Source organism: Aethina tumida, chromosome 1 (assembly GCF_024364675.1).
Source record: "Aethina tumida isolate Nest 87 chromosome 1, icAetTumi1.1, whole genome shotgun sequence".
Taxonomy (NCBI): domain Eukaryota; kingdom Metazoa; phylum Arthropoda; class Insecta; order Coleoptera; family Nitidulidae; genus Aethina; species Aethina tumida.
Genome location: NC_065435.1, coordinates 61,754,773 through 61,775,128, shown reverse-complemented (window position 1 = coordinate 61,775,128; position 20,356 = coordinate 61,754,773). Strand labels below are relative to the sequence as shown.

General features: G+C 31.4%; 1 protein-coding gene across 1 annotated transcript; it reads left to right on the top strand.

The window, feature by feature from the left end:
* The first annotated feature begins 798 nt into the window (after positions 1-798).
* Positions 799-19,371, top strand: LOC109597779 (photoreceptor-specific nuclear receptor). The gene is made up of 7 exons (XM_049970579.1): positions 799-828; positions 2,184-2,287; positions 16,322-16,442; positions 16,948-17,081; positions 18,279-18,508; positions 18,568-18,799; positions 18,853-19,371. The coding sequence occupies exons 2-7, from the start codon at positions 2,269-2,271 to the stop codon at positions 19,089-19,091; spliced, it is 975 nt and encodes a 324-aa protein (XP_049826536.1). The 5' UTR covers positions 799-828; positions 2,184-2,268; the 3' UTR covers positions 19,092-19,371.
* Positions 19,372-20,356: the final 985 nt, after the last annotated feature.

The window sequence follows — 20,356 nt, the reverse complement described above, 5'->3', positions numbered from 1 at the left end:
AAAGGTATATTACTTCTTCCGGTACCTAATTAATATCTTATTATATATTATGTACAATGTGGCCCAACAGGTCACCCCCATAAAATTTGTATTTTTTAGCCGATTTTGACAAACTATTTTTCTAGTGCATGAAAATGTGCGTTTTTAGACAAAATGTCACGTTTTTTGTTTTAAAACCAAAACCTACAGAATAATTTTTTCATACCAAATCTGGATTAAGGACTCACTGAAATGGGTACATACAAATTTCATTAAAAAATTATGCATATTCATAATTCTATAAAAAGTTGTAACTAACATATAACTGTAACCGTAGTAACGCATATACATTTTACAAAATAGTGTATTCAATTAGAATAAGTAGTTTAAGATTTATGTCAATATGAACTAAATTATTATTTATCCACTCATACCGACATAACCAAATTCGCGTCACCTTCACCTTTGTTACCAGATTTAATACACTAAAAAAACATAATTTATCTTTTCAAAACGATTGTTTTTTGTTATTCTTATTTTATGTATTGGTTTTAAATTACTTTGAATTATCAAAGATAAATATTTTTATGCTACATCTCACCAATAAACATGCACGCGAAACGTATTTAAGAGGAACATTTAAATAATTCGTGGTGCTAAGGAGGACAAAAGTTACGATAATGTGTAAATTTTTGTCCTCTTTAGTCCCTTCAAATATACATCCATTTATTTATAAACAATATTTAGTTGAGAGTTTAGTAGTTTGATAAGTTTAAGCCACTAGTTGATACAAGTTTTGTCTAATGTAGAGGGGGTAACAAGAGGAAAAGTGAACTAAGGAATAAAAATGTATGTATATCATATTGTTAATAAATAGTAATAGAAATTAGATTATTGGTATTAAATAAGATTACGTAATAAGGTAAATACTTTTAAACGTTCAACAATAAGCACAATGTATAGGCCTTTAATGCCAATAATAAAATTGTGACTCACAGAAATTTCAAAGACAAATACAAGAGCAGTAAAAACTAGAAAACTAGACAATTACTTGAGTTCGTGAATTAAAACGGCTCACGGACCAGGATCTCTATTAAAGAAGAAATGTAATTCAGAAACAAAATTCTGTCTTACATTATTCCATGCACACTGCTCATATCCTAGGAAAGCAGACATTCGAGAATAATTTAAAACCTAAAAAAGTACATAAAAACTGAATTACTTTAAACTTTAAAAGGCGGCACGTTTATGTGGATGACTCTTTTGTTTAATCAACAAACTTACATCGACAGAATGCCATCGCATTAATTGCTCATATATTCAGGATTCACTTGCCTCCCCTTCACGCATTAATTATCTGATCCGGGACATGTGACAAAGCGGAGAAAATTTAAAACCTATGGCCGCCCCTGGTGTACTTCGGGCCCAAGTTGGTGGGTCTCAGGTGCGGCACGGGACCATTTCACGACACTTGCCGTCTAACACCCGTACCCCCTGTTTTATGAAAATACTGTGGGGGTTTTGACCCTATCTATTCACTTTACTGTCAAACAATAAGAATGAACGGCATAACAGATTGTCCGACAAGCAGTTTAACACACACACACAAAAATATCTAGTTTATAATTTACATCCTGTTTCCTCTTTGATATTTTTACCATGTAGTATATGTTTGTTGCACTTTTGAAGATTAGAAATATAAGATTTGTATCAGTAATTTATCATAAAAATTTACAAATTTAAACAAACTCTTCACAACAATTCAAGAATATTGAAGAAATATAAACTTTTCGTATATTCGAAAAATGGTCAAGTATATGCCATGGAGACCAAAATTATAAAATAAAAAGTATATTACACAAATTATTAATGTTAAATTAATTAACACAGATTTAATAATTAAAAATCCCTTCCTAAATTATATTTATGTCCAGCTCAATTTAGAAAAATATGTGTAACATTGTGTAAAATAAGAATATAGCAGTTTATTGTATAAAATAACAGTAGTAAATTAATATTATTTTAACAGTTCACTATAATAAAAGAGTTGTGGCGAAAATATTTAATATTTTAAAAAGTTTAAAAATGACCACCACTACTATACATACATACATCTATAGACCCATCCTACCATAACCCTAAATGCAACATAAAAACGTAGAAGGAAAATGTTACACGTAATTACAGCTTGTTAATTATTTCAGATGCCAGGCAGGAACAGGTCGTTGCATCGTGGACAAGGCACACAGAAACCAATGCCAGGCGTGCAGGCTAAAGAAATGCCTCGCCATGGGGATGAACAAAGATGGTGAGTTCACGAGTTGTGTATCTCCTATATTTTTTTTCCTGGTTTGTTTTTTATTCGTCTCGTTCCATCGAAAGCAGGCAATTTACGCTAAGACGACGTGTCCCGCGAATAAAGGCCAACGTTCAATTTCCGCAGCGTTATTAAATTATCGGAAGTGGCGGCGGCGGAAGCGGAGGCGTGTAGATGGCGGCGGCGGTGGGGATAAGGCGGAGGAGTAAAGGATGAAAGTTGGGAAAGCGTCGTTGGTTCCGGGGCCATGGACTCGTTCCACGTATCATTCATTGATCCTCCGGTTTGATGTCGTTGGCAAATCGAATCTAATGTTTATTTATCAATTCGATGTACGTCATTTAATTTTACAGTAACAGGGATGCGGCGACAAAGAAGAACAGAAAGTTCGTGTTAAAGAGCGACGGGGAATTTAATTAAAATATAAAAAGGGTAATTTGGATGCGCTGATCATGAAAAATATATACTCTTTCAGTTAGATAGTGGTTTATGTTTTTAGATTTATTTAGATGCGTAATTTTATGAGAAAGATTATTAAATTACCTATCTGATGGTATCAAATTCATTTTTATTGGATGAAAAGTGACTGAGTTATAACTAAAGTTTATAATTAATTTTTACTAGTTTTCAAGACTATATACAGTAATGGAAAAAAGTATGGAATATTTACTTACTTGTTACAAATGTTACTTAATATTTTCCCTAATCTGTTGTTGTAAATCTGAAAAAAATTTAACTTACTGCAAGATCGGTTCATTAATTGCAATGGTTATTATATTCATAGGTTTATTATTTTTTTTTTTTTAATAAAAAAATTATTTGGTCTTGAAAAAAGAATGGAATATTTTATTAATATTCATAAAAAAAATACAGTATATCTCTGTATTTAAAAATTATCCATCCAAAATTGTCCATTTTGTTTTTTCGTGAATATCCTGCCTTACGTTGATTTTCAACACCACCTTGAGTGTGAAATTTACACAAAATCTTCTAAAGAGCGCTCTGAGTAATATTTAGTGTTTCTTCCACAACATTGCTTTCGGCCACATTCACAAAAGTCATAAATTGAAGAGAAAAGTAAATGTGTTTAGGCATTCCTACGTTGGGGTTGACCGAAATATTTAAGTATAACTGATCGCAAATAAATTAATATTCCGTCAAAAAACGAATCCGATATAAAGAATCAAAACATAAAATTATGAGTCGCAATACTAAGTAGAATACAGGACGGTAAACACAAACTAGTAAATGTATTTAATACTTTGCAACAGATATAAAAAATCTCAGGGGATAAAAATTCAATTTTTAAAAATATTCTATACTTTTTTTCACTACTGTAACTACGATCACGTTTTAACGAATACTTAATTCATTGAATTATAAACATTGTAGGTCATTTGTAGATCGAAATAAGATAAAAATTCAAATGTTATGATATGAAGATTTTCTTTTGTTAATTTTGTTGTTGGTAGATGTTCTGGTTTGGGCTTCCTCATTCTTGAATTTTGATTTTTGCTAAGTTGCAACTAATACTCTAATCAATCGTCTTCAGATGATTTTATGTTTGTATGCTGACAGCAGATGGTCCCACAAAAAAAGGTAGAGCGAGTGCCAATATCACCACATCCTTGGTTAAGAATTAACGTGGGCAATCAAAATTTTCGTTGTGGGCTCCATTCGTTCTTCGCAAAGTTCGTAGATCCGCGTTATTAGCGGGGCGTTTTTTGTCGAGATTTAAAATATTTCCATTCAAATCTCCGCAGATTAACAAACTGAAAATCGATCCTAGCTTTTGGTTTCTGTCTCTCCCGTTTAATTGGCGCGGCTCGTGCTCCATACGTACAGCGGCGGCACGACCGGCCCTGTAGCCCGTGTGCGAGGGCCGGACGGGCATTTTAATAGAATTGAGTGCGGAAATGGGATTTGTTCGTTTCCAGTTTAGATCCACTGTTGAACTGAACTTTCGTGATAAATTCCCCCGGCTGATCAGTATGCGGCTGGCGCGAGCGTTGAGGAACTTTGCAGTTCTCTAATGTTCATCGGGAGCTTTCTCACTTCTCCCAGGACCGTGGCCCTAACTTTCGTCCTTTATGTTAGCAGCCTTTTGGGGGCGGGCCGCGTCTCATGCCTTTTTCCCCACAGAAACTTACTTATACACACATTGGATATGACATGACTCGAGTTCCTCCTACGTATCTTCATCATTTTATTATTACATATATATTACGTCCGTTTTCGTATTACAATATTGGTGTTAATTTACAATTTTATTCGTTAGAAAAACTTTTTCATTTTTATTTATTTATTTAGAACCTCTTATGCTTTAATAGTTTCAAAACTAACAAGGGATAAATTTTTAAGAGATTTTTGGATTAGTGTTTTCAACTATATAGTAAACAAAATTTCACATGAAAAAAATATGTATCAAAAAATACATAATGAAAGTTATCGAATCTAATTGTTTCCTGTTCACCATAATTTTAGTTTAAGGGATTTAGAAAAAAGACTATTTTAAAAGAAATATGATATTTTTTCAAAAAAGAATTTCAGATGTTTTAAATACTTCTTTAATTCATAAAATAATCTGCGGTCAGAAGGAATACATCAAGATGTGACTTTTAAAAATTACTTGTTTTTTATACTTTCTTTACGTATAACAATATTGTATATTTTCTAATATTTCGTTTGAAATATTCTAAAATATTTGTATATTTTGTTGAGTGGTCAAATTAGAAACTTTAGTAGCTGATTAAAGTATCAACTTCGGCTCAGCCAAATTGATGTTGTCGAGTATATTTTTCTCTAATTCACCATCATTTTAGTTTAGGGAATACAGTAAAAAGACTATTTTAAAAGAAATATGACAAATTTTTTCAAAAGAGAATTTCAGATGTTTTAAATACTTCTTTGATTTATAAATTAATCTCTGGTAAGAAGGAATATATCAAGATGTGACTTTCACAAGCTACTTGATTTTTAAACTATATTTACCTATAAAAATATATTATATTTTCTAATATTTCATTTGAAATTTTCTAAAAGATTTGTAAATTTTGTTGAGTGGTCAAATTAGTAATTTTAGTAGTTGATGAATGAAGTCTCAACTTCGGTTCAGCTAAATTTATGTTGTCGAGTATAATTTTTTCCAATTCATCATCATTTTAGTTTAAGGAATACAATAAAAGTACTATATTAAAAGAAATATGACAATTTTTTTCAATGGAACTCCAGATCTTTTAAATACATCTTTGATTCATACATTAATCTCCGATAAGAAGGAATATATCAAGATGCGACTTTCACAAGCTATTTGATTTTTAAGCTTTATTTGTTTATAAATATTTTATATTTTCTAATATTTCATTTGAAATTTTCTAAACGAATTGTAAATTTCGTTGAGTGGTCAAATTAGTAGATGAATGAAATATCAATTCGGCTCAATCAAATTGATGTAATCGAGTATATTTTTCTCTAATTCACCATCATTTTAGTTTATGGAATACAGTAAAAAGACTATTTTAAAAGAAATTGACAAATTTTTTCAAGATAGAATTTCAGATGTTTTAAATACTTCTTTGATTTATAAATATTAATCTCCGGTAAAAAGAAATATATCAAGATGTGACTTTCACAAGCTATTTGATTTTTAAACTTTATTTACCTATAAATAGTATTTTACACTACAAGGGAAGAAAGTTTGAGATTCCTGCCCTGCGTATCGTGGCGCGCAGGGCAGCGCTCTCAAACTTTCTTCCCGTGTAGTGTATACTATTTTTCTTACTACCTCGGTCGAAAGTACGTATTTTGCTCCCCGGTTCCGCGGCAGAAAATAGTATTTTTCTGCGCGCCATCTATCTTGCCCTCGGCTACGCCTCGGGCGATATGTCGCGCAGTGCAGGAATCTCAAACTTTCTTCCCTTGTAGTGTAAAATACTATTTCTTACTACCTCGGTCGAAAGTACGTATTTTGCTCCCCGGTTCCACGACAGAAAAGTACAATTTTCTGTCGTGGAACCGGGGAGCAAAATACGTATTTTCGACCGAGGTAGTAAGAAAAATATATTATATTTTCTAATATTTCATGTGAAATTTTCTAAAAGATTTGTAAATTTTGTTTAGTGGACAAATTAGTAATTTTAGTAGTTGATGAATGAAGTCTCAACTTCGGTTCAGCTAAATTGATGTTGTCGAGTATAATTTTTTCCAATTCACGATCATTTTAGTTTAAGGAATACAGTAAAAGTACTATTTTAAAATAAATATGACAAATTTTTTCAATGAAACTCCAGATCTTTTAAATACATCTTTGATTCATATATTAATCTCCGATAAGAAGGAATATATCAAGATGTGACTTTCACAAGTTATTTGATTTTTAAGATTTATTTATTTAAAAATATTTTATATTTTCTAATATTTTTTTTGAAATTTTCTCAACGATTTGTAAATTTCGGCTCAATCAAATTGATGAATATTTCCCTCCAATTCAACATCATTTTACTTTAAGGAATACAATAAAAAGACTATTTTAAAATAAACATGACAAATTTTTTCAAGATAGAATTTCAGATGCTCTCAGGTCTTAAATGCTCCTTTAATTCATAAATTAATCTCCGGTAAGAAGGAAGATAACAAGATGTGACTTTTACAAGCTTAGTTGGAGGTAATTAAGTTTCTAATTTATGTTTCCTGTAACTTAATATATTTTTTTAATGTTGTAGATGTCTTTGAAGAGAATAATGAAAGTAAACTCATGAAAGTAACGCAATGAAAGCAATTTTTAGTAGATTTTAACCACTACAGTTCGCGTGAAAGTTGTCTTTTAATTCGAATCGGAACATCCGACTCGAATGCTGTCGTCGACTTAAAACTCTTCAATTTAATGAATTAAACTGAAATTTTTGTCTATAAACCTTAACGTATTCGAATTAATTACGCAAATCCGATTAGCCGACGACGCCTTGCAGTACTTAAATCTACATACTTCCATAACAACCCGAGCGTTATCCTTTCCGGACGAAGACGGTGTAATCGCGCCGTGTCTGTCAATGTCTTTTAAGTGCCTGAAGAGTCTAAAGAGCAACAAAATCTCGCACACATACACACACACACACAAATGGGGGCGCCGTCGTTTACGGCAGGGTTTTCGAGATGGGGTGAGGTGGGGGCCGCGACGGGTGGCAGAGGGCGTCAGCTTGGCTGTAACAAACAGCTATAGCCCGGATTTAGGAGACGCTGATTAATGGAATTCAAAGCTGGTTAATTCCCACCAAACGCTCTGCCAAAACTCCCGGGATCTCCGGCGTGAATGTGACGGTGCGGCGTTGCGGCGTCGGCGGATACGGTCACATTCTGAGAGCGGGACACCAAAATCGCATGCGTATTACACTGCTGTAATTTACAATCTTGAATAGATGGCTGCGAAACGGTCATGGAGTTCTGCGATTTGCCGGAATGAAATTGTTTTTGATGCTCTTCTCTGTTATTGTTGGATTAGGTGGGGCTATTAATCTAAAATTTAAATTTCATTCCACGGAATAAAGTCGCTTTTATCGGACCGATGGATTTGTGAGCTTTGTTATTTTAATTTTATACAAAACGTTTGGATGAAAAGTTTTCGTATAAAATTATCATTTTGCATTAATATTTTAGTTCAACTACCCAGACATTAATATATATATTTTTTTTTTTGGTATTTTATTTTAAGTAAGTAAACTTGATACATTTAAAAAAATGTACAAATGTTCTTATTGCAGTTTTATTTATTTGATTAATGTCTTTTTAAAAATAAATTACAATTGATATAAAATATATTTTTGCTTTTTAAATTTTAGAATCCTTTCAACAAATCATTTTAAAAATAAATAATGATTTGAAAAATCCTCTATACATGAAACATCTATAAGAAGTATACTTTAATACAAGATGTCCCAAACTGATTAATTTTGATCCTTACGAGCATTTCCAGGTTATAAAAAAAACGGATTTAAGTATCAAGAACTCAATTTTTTTATTTATTTATAGTTATTAGTTTATTGCCACAAATCGTGTTTTGATATCTCTTACAATTTCAAAAATATATATGAAAACTTGAAAAGAATAAGAATAATATTTTGTTAATATTTATTTTACTAAATCATAAAGTTGATACAAGAATTATTATCACAAAAAAATCTAAGATATAAAAAAATATACATACAATAATTATTAATCAATACACATTTGTTCTTATTATTGAAAATATTAACTAACATTAATTAGTCAATATTATCACAATTTATTTTATTTACTTCTTAAAGTTACAGTATATTCCAAATTGGTTAGTTTTGATTCTCAAGATTATTTCTACGCTGGATGAAAAAACAGATTAAAGTATCAAGAGCACAATTCTTTTATTTATTTATAGTTATTAGATTATTGCCGCAAAGCGCATTTTGATATCTCTAACCTTTTCTAAAGTATCTTTGAAAACTTCAAAAGAATGTAATAATTTTTTATTGAAATTTATTTTATTCATAAACTTGATACAAGAATTATTACCACAAATCTAAAATCTAAGATTTAAAAAAATGCCTGAACAATAATTAATAACTCATTTGTTCTTATTGTTAAAGTATTAACTGATATTAACTAGTTAATCTTCCAATTTTGTTTATTTGTTTAATGTGTTAATCCTTTCAATAATAAGTAATTATTTGAAAAATCCTCTACACATGAAACTTGTTTAAGAGTATACTTCAGAACAGGACGACACAAATTGGTTCTTTTTGATTCTTACGAGTATTTCCATCTTAAAAAAAAGAATTAAAGTATCAAGAGCTCAATTTTTTATTTATTTATGCTTTAGTTTATTGTCACAAACTGTATTTGTCACACTTTTTTCTGGTGTGCAATGTTTCTTTCTTCTCACAGAAAGTGAGTGAGTTATTAAATAAAAGAAATCCTAATAAAAATTAATTGCATGTGCGTTTAAAATAATGTCTCAATCGTTTTGAAAATATGTGAAAAAAAGCAAAAAAAAAACGTATAGAAAAATGAAATATGTTTTATAAACTTATCGGACAAATATTAAATTAATGAAATATTTTATATTTTATATTTTATTTTTTTATTTTTTATTTTTTTTTTTAATTTTGTGCTATTTCTGTGGCTACCACTGTACAATAGACCTGTACAACATAAAACAATTAAAATATAATATCAAATTCATATTTTTAAACATTTTTTTTTAATTGGTTAAAATTATTGAATTTGACATAGGCTTTTAAAGAATAAGTTAAGTTAGGTTAAAGCTACATCTGTTTCAAAATGTGAGTATTTGTTGAAATCTTGAATTTATCCATCAATTTATACCGATTTGTTCAACTCCTAACTAATAGTTAGAATTGAAAAGAATTTTTTCAGAGAAAACAATTCAAATCATTGTTAAATTCTCAATTATTTCTTGTTTATCCCCCGTCTAAAGTAGAAATCACCAACGACACCCAACAATTTTGAACTGATAAGCTAACACGCTTCCGAAACAAATTAAAATAAACGTCCGCGTATCCCGCCTAACCCCTTGCAAACCGGTACGGTGAATATGAAAGATCTTCCAGAGGCGAAACGTGACAACCGTTCCATCTGGCGCAGTCGGTCGCAATGTCTTTGTGACAAACACCCGATGCGGAAATTATTTTTAAGGGTTTTAGTCGGGCGACCACAAAGCTTTGCCAAGGCAAATTTGAATGAATAATAAGGCAAAGGAAGTTGAAAAGTTGGTTTTGGCTGGTGAGGTTTCCTTTGTACCTCGTCAATTTGCGGCGTTCATCCCGTTTTTGATGTTATTAAGACAAAAAAGCGAAACAAAGAATATATTCCGGGGCCGGAATCCGCTTTATCCTCCGTCCGTTCTGCATTAAATGAATATTCTTTGCTCGTGGTCGGAAAATGGCAAGCTCCATGCTCACTTTAATTACACGCACACGGCTTAAATCCAATGTTACGTCTTTATATCAGCTTTTTTATTTATTTAATTGCTTTACACATCGGTATATTTTAATTGTAATTGGCCTCTTGCGATTGCTATTACTTTATCCTTTTTATGGGAGTTTTAAGTTTACTGTAATGTACAATGTGTCTGTAAAAGGTCTTCACAACGCTGAAAAGATGTTTATTTAGATCAACTCAGTGACTGGCGCCTTAATTACAATTTTAAATCGATTTTATGTTACGTGAAATGCTATATACACTCCATTGAATTGACATCATTTTATTGGAAAAAATATCTTTATTAAAATTATGATTGTCATTCCATTGACGTAAAACTTGAACTTTCTATTAATTAAACCTTTCACATTCACATCTCCTACTATTGAGCACAACAATTTTAATCTTAAAATGTAGAATAAGTCTAAAAAAGAAAAATAAAATATCGGATGACAAACTGATGGAGGACTTCAGACATACTTCAGTAACTACTAAATAAATAAATATAAAAAATTTTGCTAATAAAAATGTCCTTGAAAAAAAAACATTGATAATAAAAGTTTTTAAGGTTTGTAGCTACTATACATGACTAATTTGACCACTCTACAAAATTTGCATCAACTTTTGAAAATATCAAATGGTATAACATATACATATTTTATCTCCAGTAACAAAAAATATAATATATTAAGATACGACTTTCTCTAACTCTAATTTTTATGCTTAATTTATCTATATATAAAATGTTGCCAATCCATTTAAAATTTTCAAAATAAATAAATAAATAAATAAAATTTTATAGTAATATAGCAATATTTATAAAATACATAAAAGAAAATTCTTTCATTACTAATAGAAAAATTGATTTTTCTGATAAGCCAATGATGTTAGCTCCCTCAGGACCATCTTAAAAACTTAAATATAATTATTTTCAACATTCTTTCCATTTCTTCCAAAGTTCATACCTTCACATTATTTTAAGAGTTACATTAAAGAGATTTTAATTTGACATATGACAAATATCTTAAATGCGCCACTAACTGGTAGAAAACTTAGAAACTTATGGTTATTTTCTACGTTTTTCAGAATCATTTTCATTATTAATATTTTTAAAATACCTATTCAATTAATAATTTCTTTCGTTGAGCCAAACTCTAGTTAACAAGTTAATTATTTTAATGTTTAATTTGTGTTACAATTATATCATTTTAACAGCTACAGTAAATAGATATTAATTTAAAATATGACAAATATTCAAGATTAAAAAATTAATAATGAAGCATCTTAAAATAAGGTAAATTATAAAGAAAAATTGATTAATTGATTGATTCTGATAAAGCAGTGATGTTAAGCCCCTACTGGCCTTCCTGGAAACGTTTTTTTATATTTTTTAATCATTTTTATTGATATTTTTTAATATACTTATCCAATTACTAATTTCTAAGATATGGCCGATAATCTCCATTAATTAGTAAAATTAACTTAAAATATTCTTTATTATTTATATGGATATTTTTGTAACGAATTTACATGTTTGTATTTACATTAATAAAAAAATATTAGTTAAGTTTTTTTTATAAAACTAAAAAAAGATTATTAGGGTTTCATTATTTAAGAAAGATATTTGAACTTATTATAATTTATTTTTTATTTTGTTATTCGTTAACAGTTTAATCCAATTAACAAAATAAATAGATTATTTTAATAGTAAGTAAATATATATACTAAAACAGGAATATTTATTTATTTATTTATTTATTATGGAATTAAAATTTCTGAAGAACATATACACCAAAAGTTGGCGAAAATTGCCCATTTGTTTATTTTGTTGTTTTTTTTTTGTAAATTTAAAAATTTTTAAAAATAACCATAATATACAATTTTTCATTTACTATATATTGGAATTTATTATTGATTCTTTTTTTACAGTAACGTGTAACAACGTTGATCAACTATTTTAACCACACCTGTTTTTTTTTTTTCAAATATTAACTATTAAAACCGAAAAAAAATATAATGAGGTCGTAAATAGTCTCTTTCATCCAATTACTATTGGAAGCATAACCAATAATTCAAATACAATGGAGTCAGTAAAATCGACTTTTGATGTGTAAATATATATATATGCAATATTTATTTTTTGAAGGAACATAATTCTGTAACCTGATAAAGTAATATCAATAGAGAATAAAAATGTCTTTCAAATCAAATGTCATAAAATTACATTCTTACAATTTTTATTTGAGGTCCTTCAATGTTCAAAAGTTACCCGGAGAATAAATTTTTATGTGCTCACTGTGTATAGTACAGCTAAAGAATAGACAAAAGCAAAGGTCGTAATCTAAAAAATGATTTTAAATTCCAATAGTAACTGAAATATAGTCATCATCATAATTAAAAAATTAAATTTATGATACTTGAACATTGCATCATAAGTCAAAGTTCGATTAGAAATTAGATTTATTTAATAAATTTTATTAAACTTTCTAAAATCTAAAATATTCTAAATTTAATTATTGTCAAACAATGATTAATATAAGTTTAATGTCACTCATTAATTACTTCAAGCTTTACCCCTTATTATTTGATTCGGCAGCTTCCCAGCTACAATTTAGATAATTTTAGATGCCGGCATCGTGATAATCGATAAACGACAATTCCACCCGATTAATAATATGAGTAAGCCCCGTCACAACGTAACTTCGCGCAAACGAAGGCAATAAACGCGCTATGCAAAGAAGAAGACTCGAGGCTAAACGCGTGTCTCTTCCGACGTTCCACGAGATTCGATGCCTCCAACCACGACGCTTTTAGGCTCTCGTTCCCCACCGACGGTCACAATAAATCACCGTTAACGAAAAAAAAAGAATAATAATAATGGTATAATTATTTTACGACGGGTCCCATTTAAAACTTATTTCCAAGCCTTTTTTTTAGGTCCGACAGTTCCGCCCCCATTTATGGGCGCAATCGTGCAAAGACAACACGATGTGTTTTTTTTGTCTCGTCGACCGTTAGTTAAAATTTCCCCGTGTCACATCCACAGATCCGACCCCCATTAGGCGTCGAAAACTCGACGACAACAATTTTTTCCGGGCCGCAGGGGCCCGACACGCACGTCGCAAACGCGTTAATGTCCCGTGAATTCGGCCCGTACCCTTTGACGGATACCGAAGTGAAAACACTACGACGTGACCAAAGCGGCGGAATTTTCGCGACGGGGCGTCCAATTTGCGTACAAATCCCCGACCGCGGGGCCACACGTGCCAAACACTAATCCCCCGCGTATGCAAAATAATTGAGCGGAACGCCGCAATGATGTCTAACTTGTGTCCTCGTCGGGCCTTTTTCGCCACGGCTGTTGTGGGTCATAATGATGGGGGTGATCACTTTGTGGTGGACGTGAGACTGAATTCGGTCGAAAATAATGCCGTCGTTGAAGGGAAATTATCTATCTATTTGTGGGTTTTACCCTTTAACATCATTTAGTTACCATAATTATAAAAACGTTGATAGGGGATCGTTTTCTGCAAACTGATAAAACATCAATGAAATGACTGAAACACTTATGTAGCAACTTTAATATTTATTCTTCGTTTTCTGAATTATGGTAAATGCCTAGCTGGTCAACGGCAGAAAATTAATCATTAGAATTCACTACAAGAGCTTACAAATCTCATATATATTTCTGGAACATTATATCTATCAATTTTGTTAATAACTGCTTGATATTTACGGGATTTATTCTTTGGTATACATCAAATTATCATAAATATTATTGAAAATTTTCTTTCATAATTATGTTAGCCCTATTGGATATCATTAAGGCTTTTCTGCATGCGGTACACGGATTAAATTTTCCAAAATAGACCCCAGTCTAAACCATAATATAACCACCTCCAAATAGACAAATATTTTGAAATGCTGCTTTATTTATTTATATACGATTATCCAAATATTATTATTTTCTACTGAAAATTTTTTTGGTTATAATAATGAATCAATTTTTTCAATCACGGAGTTGTATATCCATCATTTTTATTCATTACCATTTGACATCTACGAGTCATATTTTCTACCAAATTATCAAAAATGTTCTTGAACAATTCAGAATAATGGTACAAGGGTTCCATTATCCAATATTTGAGCAATAATCGTACTCGACCACTATGAAAATTCATGGCGTATTTCATTAAAATCGGCCATTTTGACACGTTTTTTATATTTAATAATTTTTTTAACGCTTCTAGGTATTTAAGTTTTTTCAAATACCGAATTCTCATTGGACTTCTTTACTGTGTTTGAAATAGAAAACTATTATACTGTAAAAGGCTAATAATTAATCGTTTAGAATTTGTTAATATTAAATAAAATTAAATATTTTTTAAAATAAAAATTTTATGGGGGGTTGAAATTGTCGACCATATCTTCGAAACCATTTAATATGTAGAATGGTCAAATTAGTATCTCTAACAACCGATGTAAAAAAACTGCAAAATTTTTGTTAAATGTAGAAAATAGACCAAGGAAAACTTTTGATATTATTGACTTTCTTGGAATCAAATTGGAGATATCTAGTTTTACCTGTTTATGTTAGCTTAAGCACAAGTTTATTTTAAGAGAAGTATTGAAAAGGTTTTAATAAAAATATTGCAAACATTCTCAAGACATCACAAATCTTAAACGTTTTTTTTTTCAATATCACTTTTGTACTGTAACATTTTTTATATATTTATTCGATTAGCATTTTGATGTATGGCTGAAATTCTCCTTTATTTTTCCACCAGAACACTTAATTTTGGATGTGAAGAACTCTCAGTATTTTAAACCACTTGAAATTCACATATTCATAAAAATGAGCTTCATGTTTGTGATTCAATAGAAAAAAGACTTTGGGGAACAGCAAAGCTAAATATCTTTGAAGTTTTTAGCTGTTTGTATATAAAATTTTGAGTTTCTCTAATTTCTTATTTTAGTACTTATAAAAACATACAAATTACATTTAAAGTAAAAAAAAAACAAATTCATTCTGATATTGTTAAGTAGTTTAGTGATAAATTTGGGAAATTTATATATATTAAAAAAATAACGGGAAGTTCCATTTGAAATAATAAAATTAAAGTTTCTTCCAGTAAATAGAACCTTTTTAATGCGTTTCGTTGTTTCTCATTCGGCCATATTATCTTATTCAAGCAGAAAATCCTTGTTGAAAATGTAAAGCATTGAGAATTTTAATTTTGATTTATTGTTAAATAAATTATATATAACTTCATAGCAAATTGACTTATTCTCAATATCAATAAGTAGCCTAAATTTTGTTAATATAAAAAGCATACGTCTCTAATGAAATTTGAAACAACATATTTCATTTCCAAAATATCAAATCAAGACCAAAATATACAGGGTGGAATAGATCATATATTAATAAAAATAATGTAATAAATGTTTTAGTAGTATCTGAAAATCCTGCTTGTAACAAAGGTTAGTTAGTTATTTTTATTTAAAAAAGTATAAAATTATTTGTATAATATATTACTTATTGCATTTAATTACAAAGTGTAATTAAAATTGTCTGTTGAATGGTGTCAACTAGACTTTACACTAAACTAAAGTACCATATTGAATCAATCATTAAAACGTACATGTTATTTTAATTAGTAGTAAAATTGAAGATGATTTAGCAAAATGACATTACTAATTTATGGTTTTCAATACAAAATACCCTATTTGAAAAAGTAAATATTAATTTTATTAATATCACTCGTTTGATGTAGCCGTTGAAACTCAATTATACTGGTATTAATGCATTTGATAAACAAATTTATGGAAAAAATGCCTGTAATCAAAAATCTATTAGTCAAATATATTATGTGTTTCATTTTTAAGCTATCAAAATTCCAAGGACTTTAGGTATGTTCACAATTATTAATAATCGCGGAATAAGTCTTCAAAATTTAAGTAACCAATTTAATATTCGGGATAATACTAAAACAGATCAAAATTCCAACCTAATTCAATCGAGTGCCTGTAATAAAACTGGAACATTTTTCGTTTCAGCCGTTCAAAATGAGCGACAGCCCAGGAACACGGCCACAATCAGACCGGAAACTCTTCGAGACATGAGCGCCGAACAAGAACGTGCTCTAAGGGAAGCTGCGGTCGCTGTTGGGGTGTTTGGGTAAGAATATTACAAGAATCACACACCGGCTATTAAATATTTCCATAAATAAACCAACATATAATATGCACGAAACCTCGTCACTGTTAACGTAATGAAACTTCCACATCACCAAAGGATTATTGATCACGTCCACTGAACTATAATCTTACAGGCACGCGGACATTAACATCGCGAAAGCGTTTGATGTGACAAAATGGTGTGCTGGCATGTGAAAGCTTAACCCCCTATCAGATATTAAAGCTTCAAAAGCTTCAACGTTCACGCTTCAGAGCGTTCTCAGTTCAGCGTAATCTTTTGATCAATGCTGTACCCAATCAAACAAAATACCACGTCTAAATATAAACAATGATAATGCATCCATCGATCTCACATACATCAAATGACGAAGGTTTTCCTCAGATATTCAATTCTCAGTTGTACAAGGGTACAAGGAAAAAAATGTCTACGATTATTTTGATCCATATTCAGACTTCTATATTAATTATAGTTTTGGAATTTTCAGGCCACCCGTGTCTTTGTCTATGGCCTTGTCTCCGGCACGATACAGCCACGGATTGATGCCGCCAGTCACCCATCCTGGAATGCCTAATAGGGAGCCTTCTCCTTCCAAAGATGGAAATGCCAGTGACAATGATGGTAAGTTTTTGAATCGAAATTCTTCATCGTGAAGATGATTGGTATGGTCAAAACAGTAAATTATCAGTTTCACTAGAGGCAATTGGAACTTTTCAGACGCCTCCGTTCCAAAGTAAAGCAAAATTAGTGAGAACACCAACTGAGATTTAAACATTTCCAAATTTGGTCGAAAGAATGAGCGGCTTTTTCACGAGCCCTTCGAAACGCATCATCGGTCGGTCGAAACGCAACATTTACGACATTTCTGAAAATCCGGCAATCAAATCGGCTGGCCAGTTTAATGCCCCGGGCCAATTTTATGTGCGAATCGACTTGATGGGCGGTAATTATTTTATTACCCGATGCAGCAGCAACCCCCACTGTTTTGTACGGGGGGCGCGCGACGCTTTATTGACTCGCGAGAGCCCCAGGGTTTACATATTTGTTCAGCGTTTTCTGTTTTGACGTCTGTCACGGACACGCGAATCCGGCCCGCCGTGGCGCAGAGGTTCAACATCGTGTTGTTTTATTGTTATCTCGCAGAACAATCGAACGGTGGGTGGTCCGATGTACATTCGGATCAATTCGGCTGTAATTGACGTTAAAAAAAACAACTATATGCGAATGAATAACATCACCCCGTTAGGACGTGTTCTTTTATCGGTTTGTTGTATAGCTGCAGCATTGGCATTAATTATACGCTTAAAGATCAAACTATTTTCAAAATCTAAGTCACTCTTTCTAAAAGCTGAAACACTTCGACACCGTATCTTTAGCATGGCAACCAGCTATAAATTTAAATCCAAGGCCGGATTTAGTGTGTATGTGTATGTATGTGATACACGAAGGTCGACGCGGAGTTTTAATCTACTCTGGATTAGCTATAAATGACGTTACTCTCCTAATTACTCTTTGGGGAGTTGCGGAGTCTGTCCTTTTGGCGCGATGTCAAGGGTACAAAAATCCATTTCGCCCGGGATCCCAATTAATAAATTCAATTTGAATAAATTCAAGAGGCCGTTTCGCATTGCCAACCAAAGGTCTGGCGTTCTAATTTCCTTTTAAATGGAAACCCACGACAACGGAGCGTCGAAGGCTTAGACCTATTTGAAATTGATATTGCATTCTCGGAGCCTTATTTCTACATTCTTCAATTTCAACTGACTTTAGAACGGGTGTAATTTCCTTGTTTTATTTATAACACTCATTTGATTGCAGAGGAAAGTATAGATGTGACTAATGAAGAGGAAGACACTCCGACCTCCGGGTGTGGTGTTTCATCTAGCAGCGGTCCCGTAAGGCCTGAACCTCAACCAGCAACCTTAGCAGGTGGTTTGTACCCGACTTCTCACGAAACCATCTACGAAACCTCCGCTAGACTTCTATTCATGGCTGTAAAGTGGGCCAAGAACTTGCCAAGCTTTGCCAGCCTACCATTTAGAGATCAGGTACTACTTTCCTACCACTGATCAAATTTTATATTTCTACATTAACTATTATTTTGCAGGTAATCTTACTTGAAGAAGCTTGGAGCGATCTATTTCTCTTGAACGCAATCCAATGGTGCATGCCCCTGGACGTTTCGGCCAGTCCGCTTTTCAACATCAATGAACACGCCAAAAACGGCCACTCAGCCACTGACGTTAGGATTCTGGCTGACACTTTACTTCGCTTCAAGTCTGTACACGTCGACCCCGCAGAATTTGCATGTCTTAAAGCCATTGTCCTTTTTAGAGCAGGTACGTTTTCTCACACATTTAAAAATTAAGTCATTCATAATCGAATTTTTTAGAGACCAGAGGTTTGAAGGACCCCAGCCAAATCGAGAATTTACAAGATCAGGCGCAGGTAATGCTGTGGCAACATTGTCGTACTCAATTGCCCGGTCAGGTTGCAAGATTTGGGAGGTTGCTCCTTATGCTGCCTTTGTTGAGGATAGTACCGGCTTCCAGGATTGAAGCGGTGTTCTTTCAAAAGACAATAGGCAACACTCCAATGGAAAAGGTGCTTTGCGATATGTACAAAAATTAATATATGTAATGATGTGTATAATTTGTAAATAAGACTGACACTGTTGAATAGTTACAAGCACTAAATACATGTTTTGTGTTGAGGGTATCAGTATAACGCATGGTTTAAAAATCTCATCGAGTACTGGTGAATTCTAGTCAATGTCGATTGATATTAATATATGGATTGTAATATCACTAACATAAATTATTTATCTTTAGATTTATGTTACTGATGTTTGGCAATGTATAACCTATAAATGGATTATTATAAATGTAAATTTAATTACAACGAACGAATTGAAATGATGTGAAATAAATTAAAAACGTTTAAATTAGTAGTTTTAGAATATGTAGATGTACTGTTTCTAATATAATAAATAATTTTTATTTCAACTGTAATTTTACTTAAAATATGCCCAGTAACAATCTCTTTTATCATATGTTAGTTATAGGAGTTTTAGTTTAAAACCAGATATCTCCATATAAAGTAGTAGTTTCAAAAAAAACGGGGTAAACGTAACGAGAGTTACGTTACCCAAAGGAAGTAATGTAATCGAAGATCATGTGACAAAAATATTAGATATATTAATGCTATTAGGCTATTCTATTATCTATTAGCTAAGCGTTATTAATTTGTTCCTGGGGCAGATGTCCTTCGAACTTGTTACTGAGTTACAGTATATTGACAATACAACAGTTGATTAACCTACTGCATTGATTGGTCAGTAAAAGTCAATAGCAACAAGTATCGAACTTGCCTTTCTATAGTATCTCTTGGTCATCCAAACCTTCTACGCTTCTACAAACCACGTTAACACTTGATCACATCAAATAGGGACTGATTAACTTTTCAATAATTTTTCTAATTAAAAGATTATCTTTCCAAAGCCTGATATTTCAACCCCATTCAAATGGACAAACTGAAATAAATTCATGTTTAAATGTTAGGGTTGTATTATGTAAAAATCGCTTTATCATTAACTTTTTTATTTTATAAAAAATTTATTAAATTTATTTTGTAAGACTATATACGACTTAAGAAATTTAACATAAATCAGCAATTTTTAATGAAATTTATACACACATAAAATTTAGTACATTGTATGTCCTCTATGGACATCGATGACTGCTTGACACGTCCTTTGCATGCCTTCCATAAGGTTATTTAATTCTTCTTGAGGTATATTGAACTCATGCCGAAAAAGGTATAGCTTGAAGTTTTGGAAGAGCGTTAGGGCAAGATGGTGGTTCGAAAGCGATCTGACGAACATTATCATTAAGAAA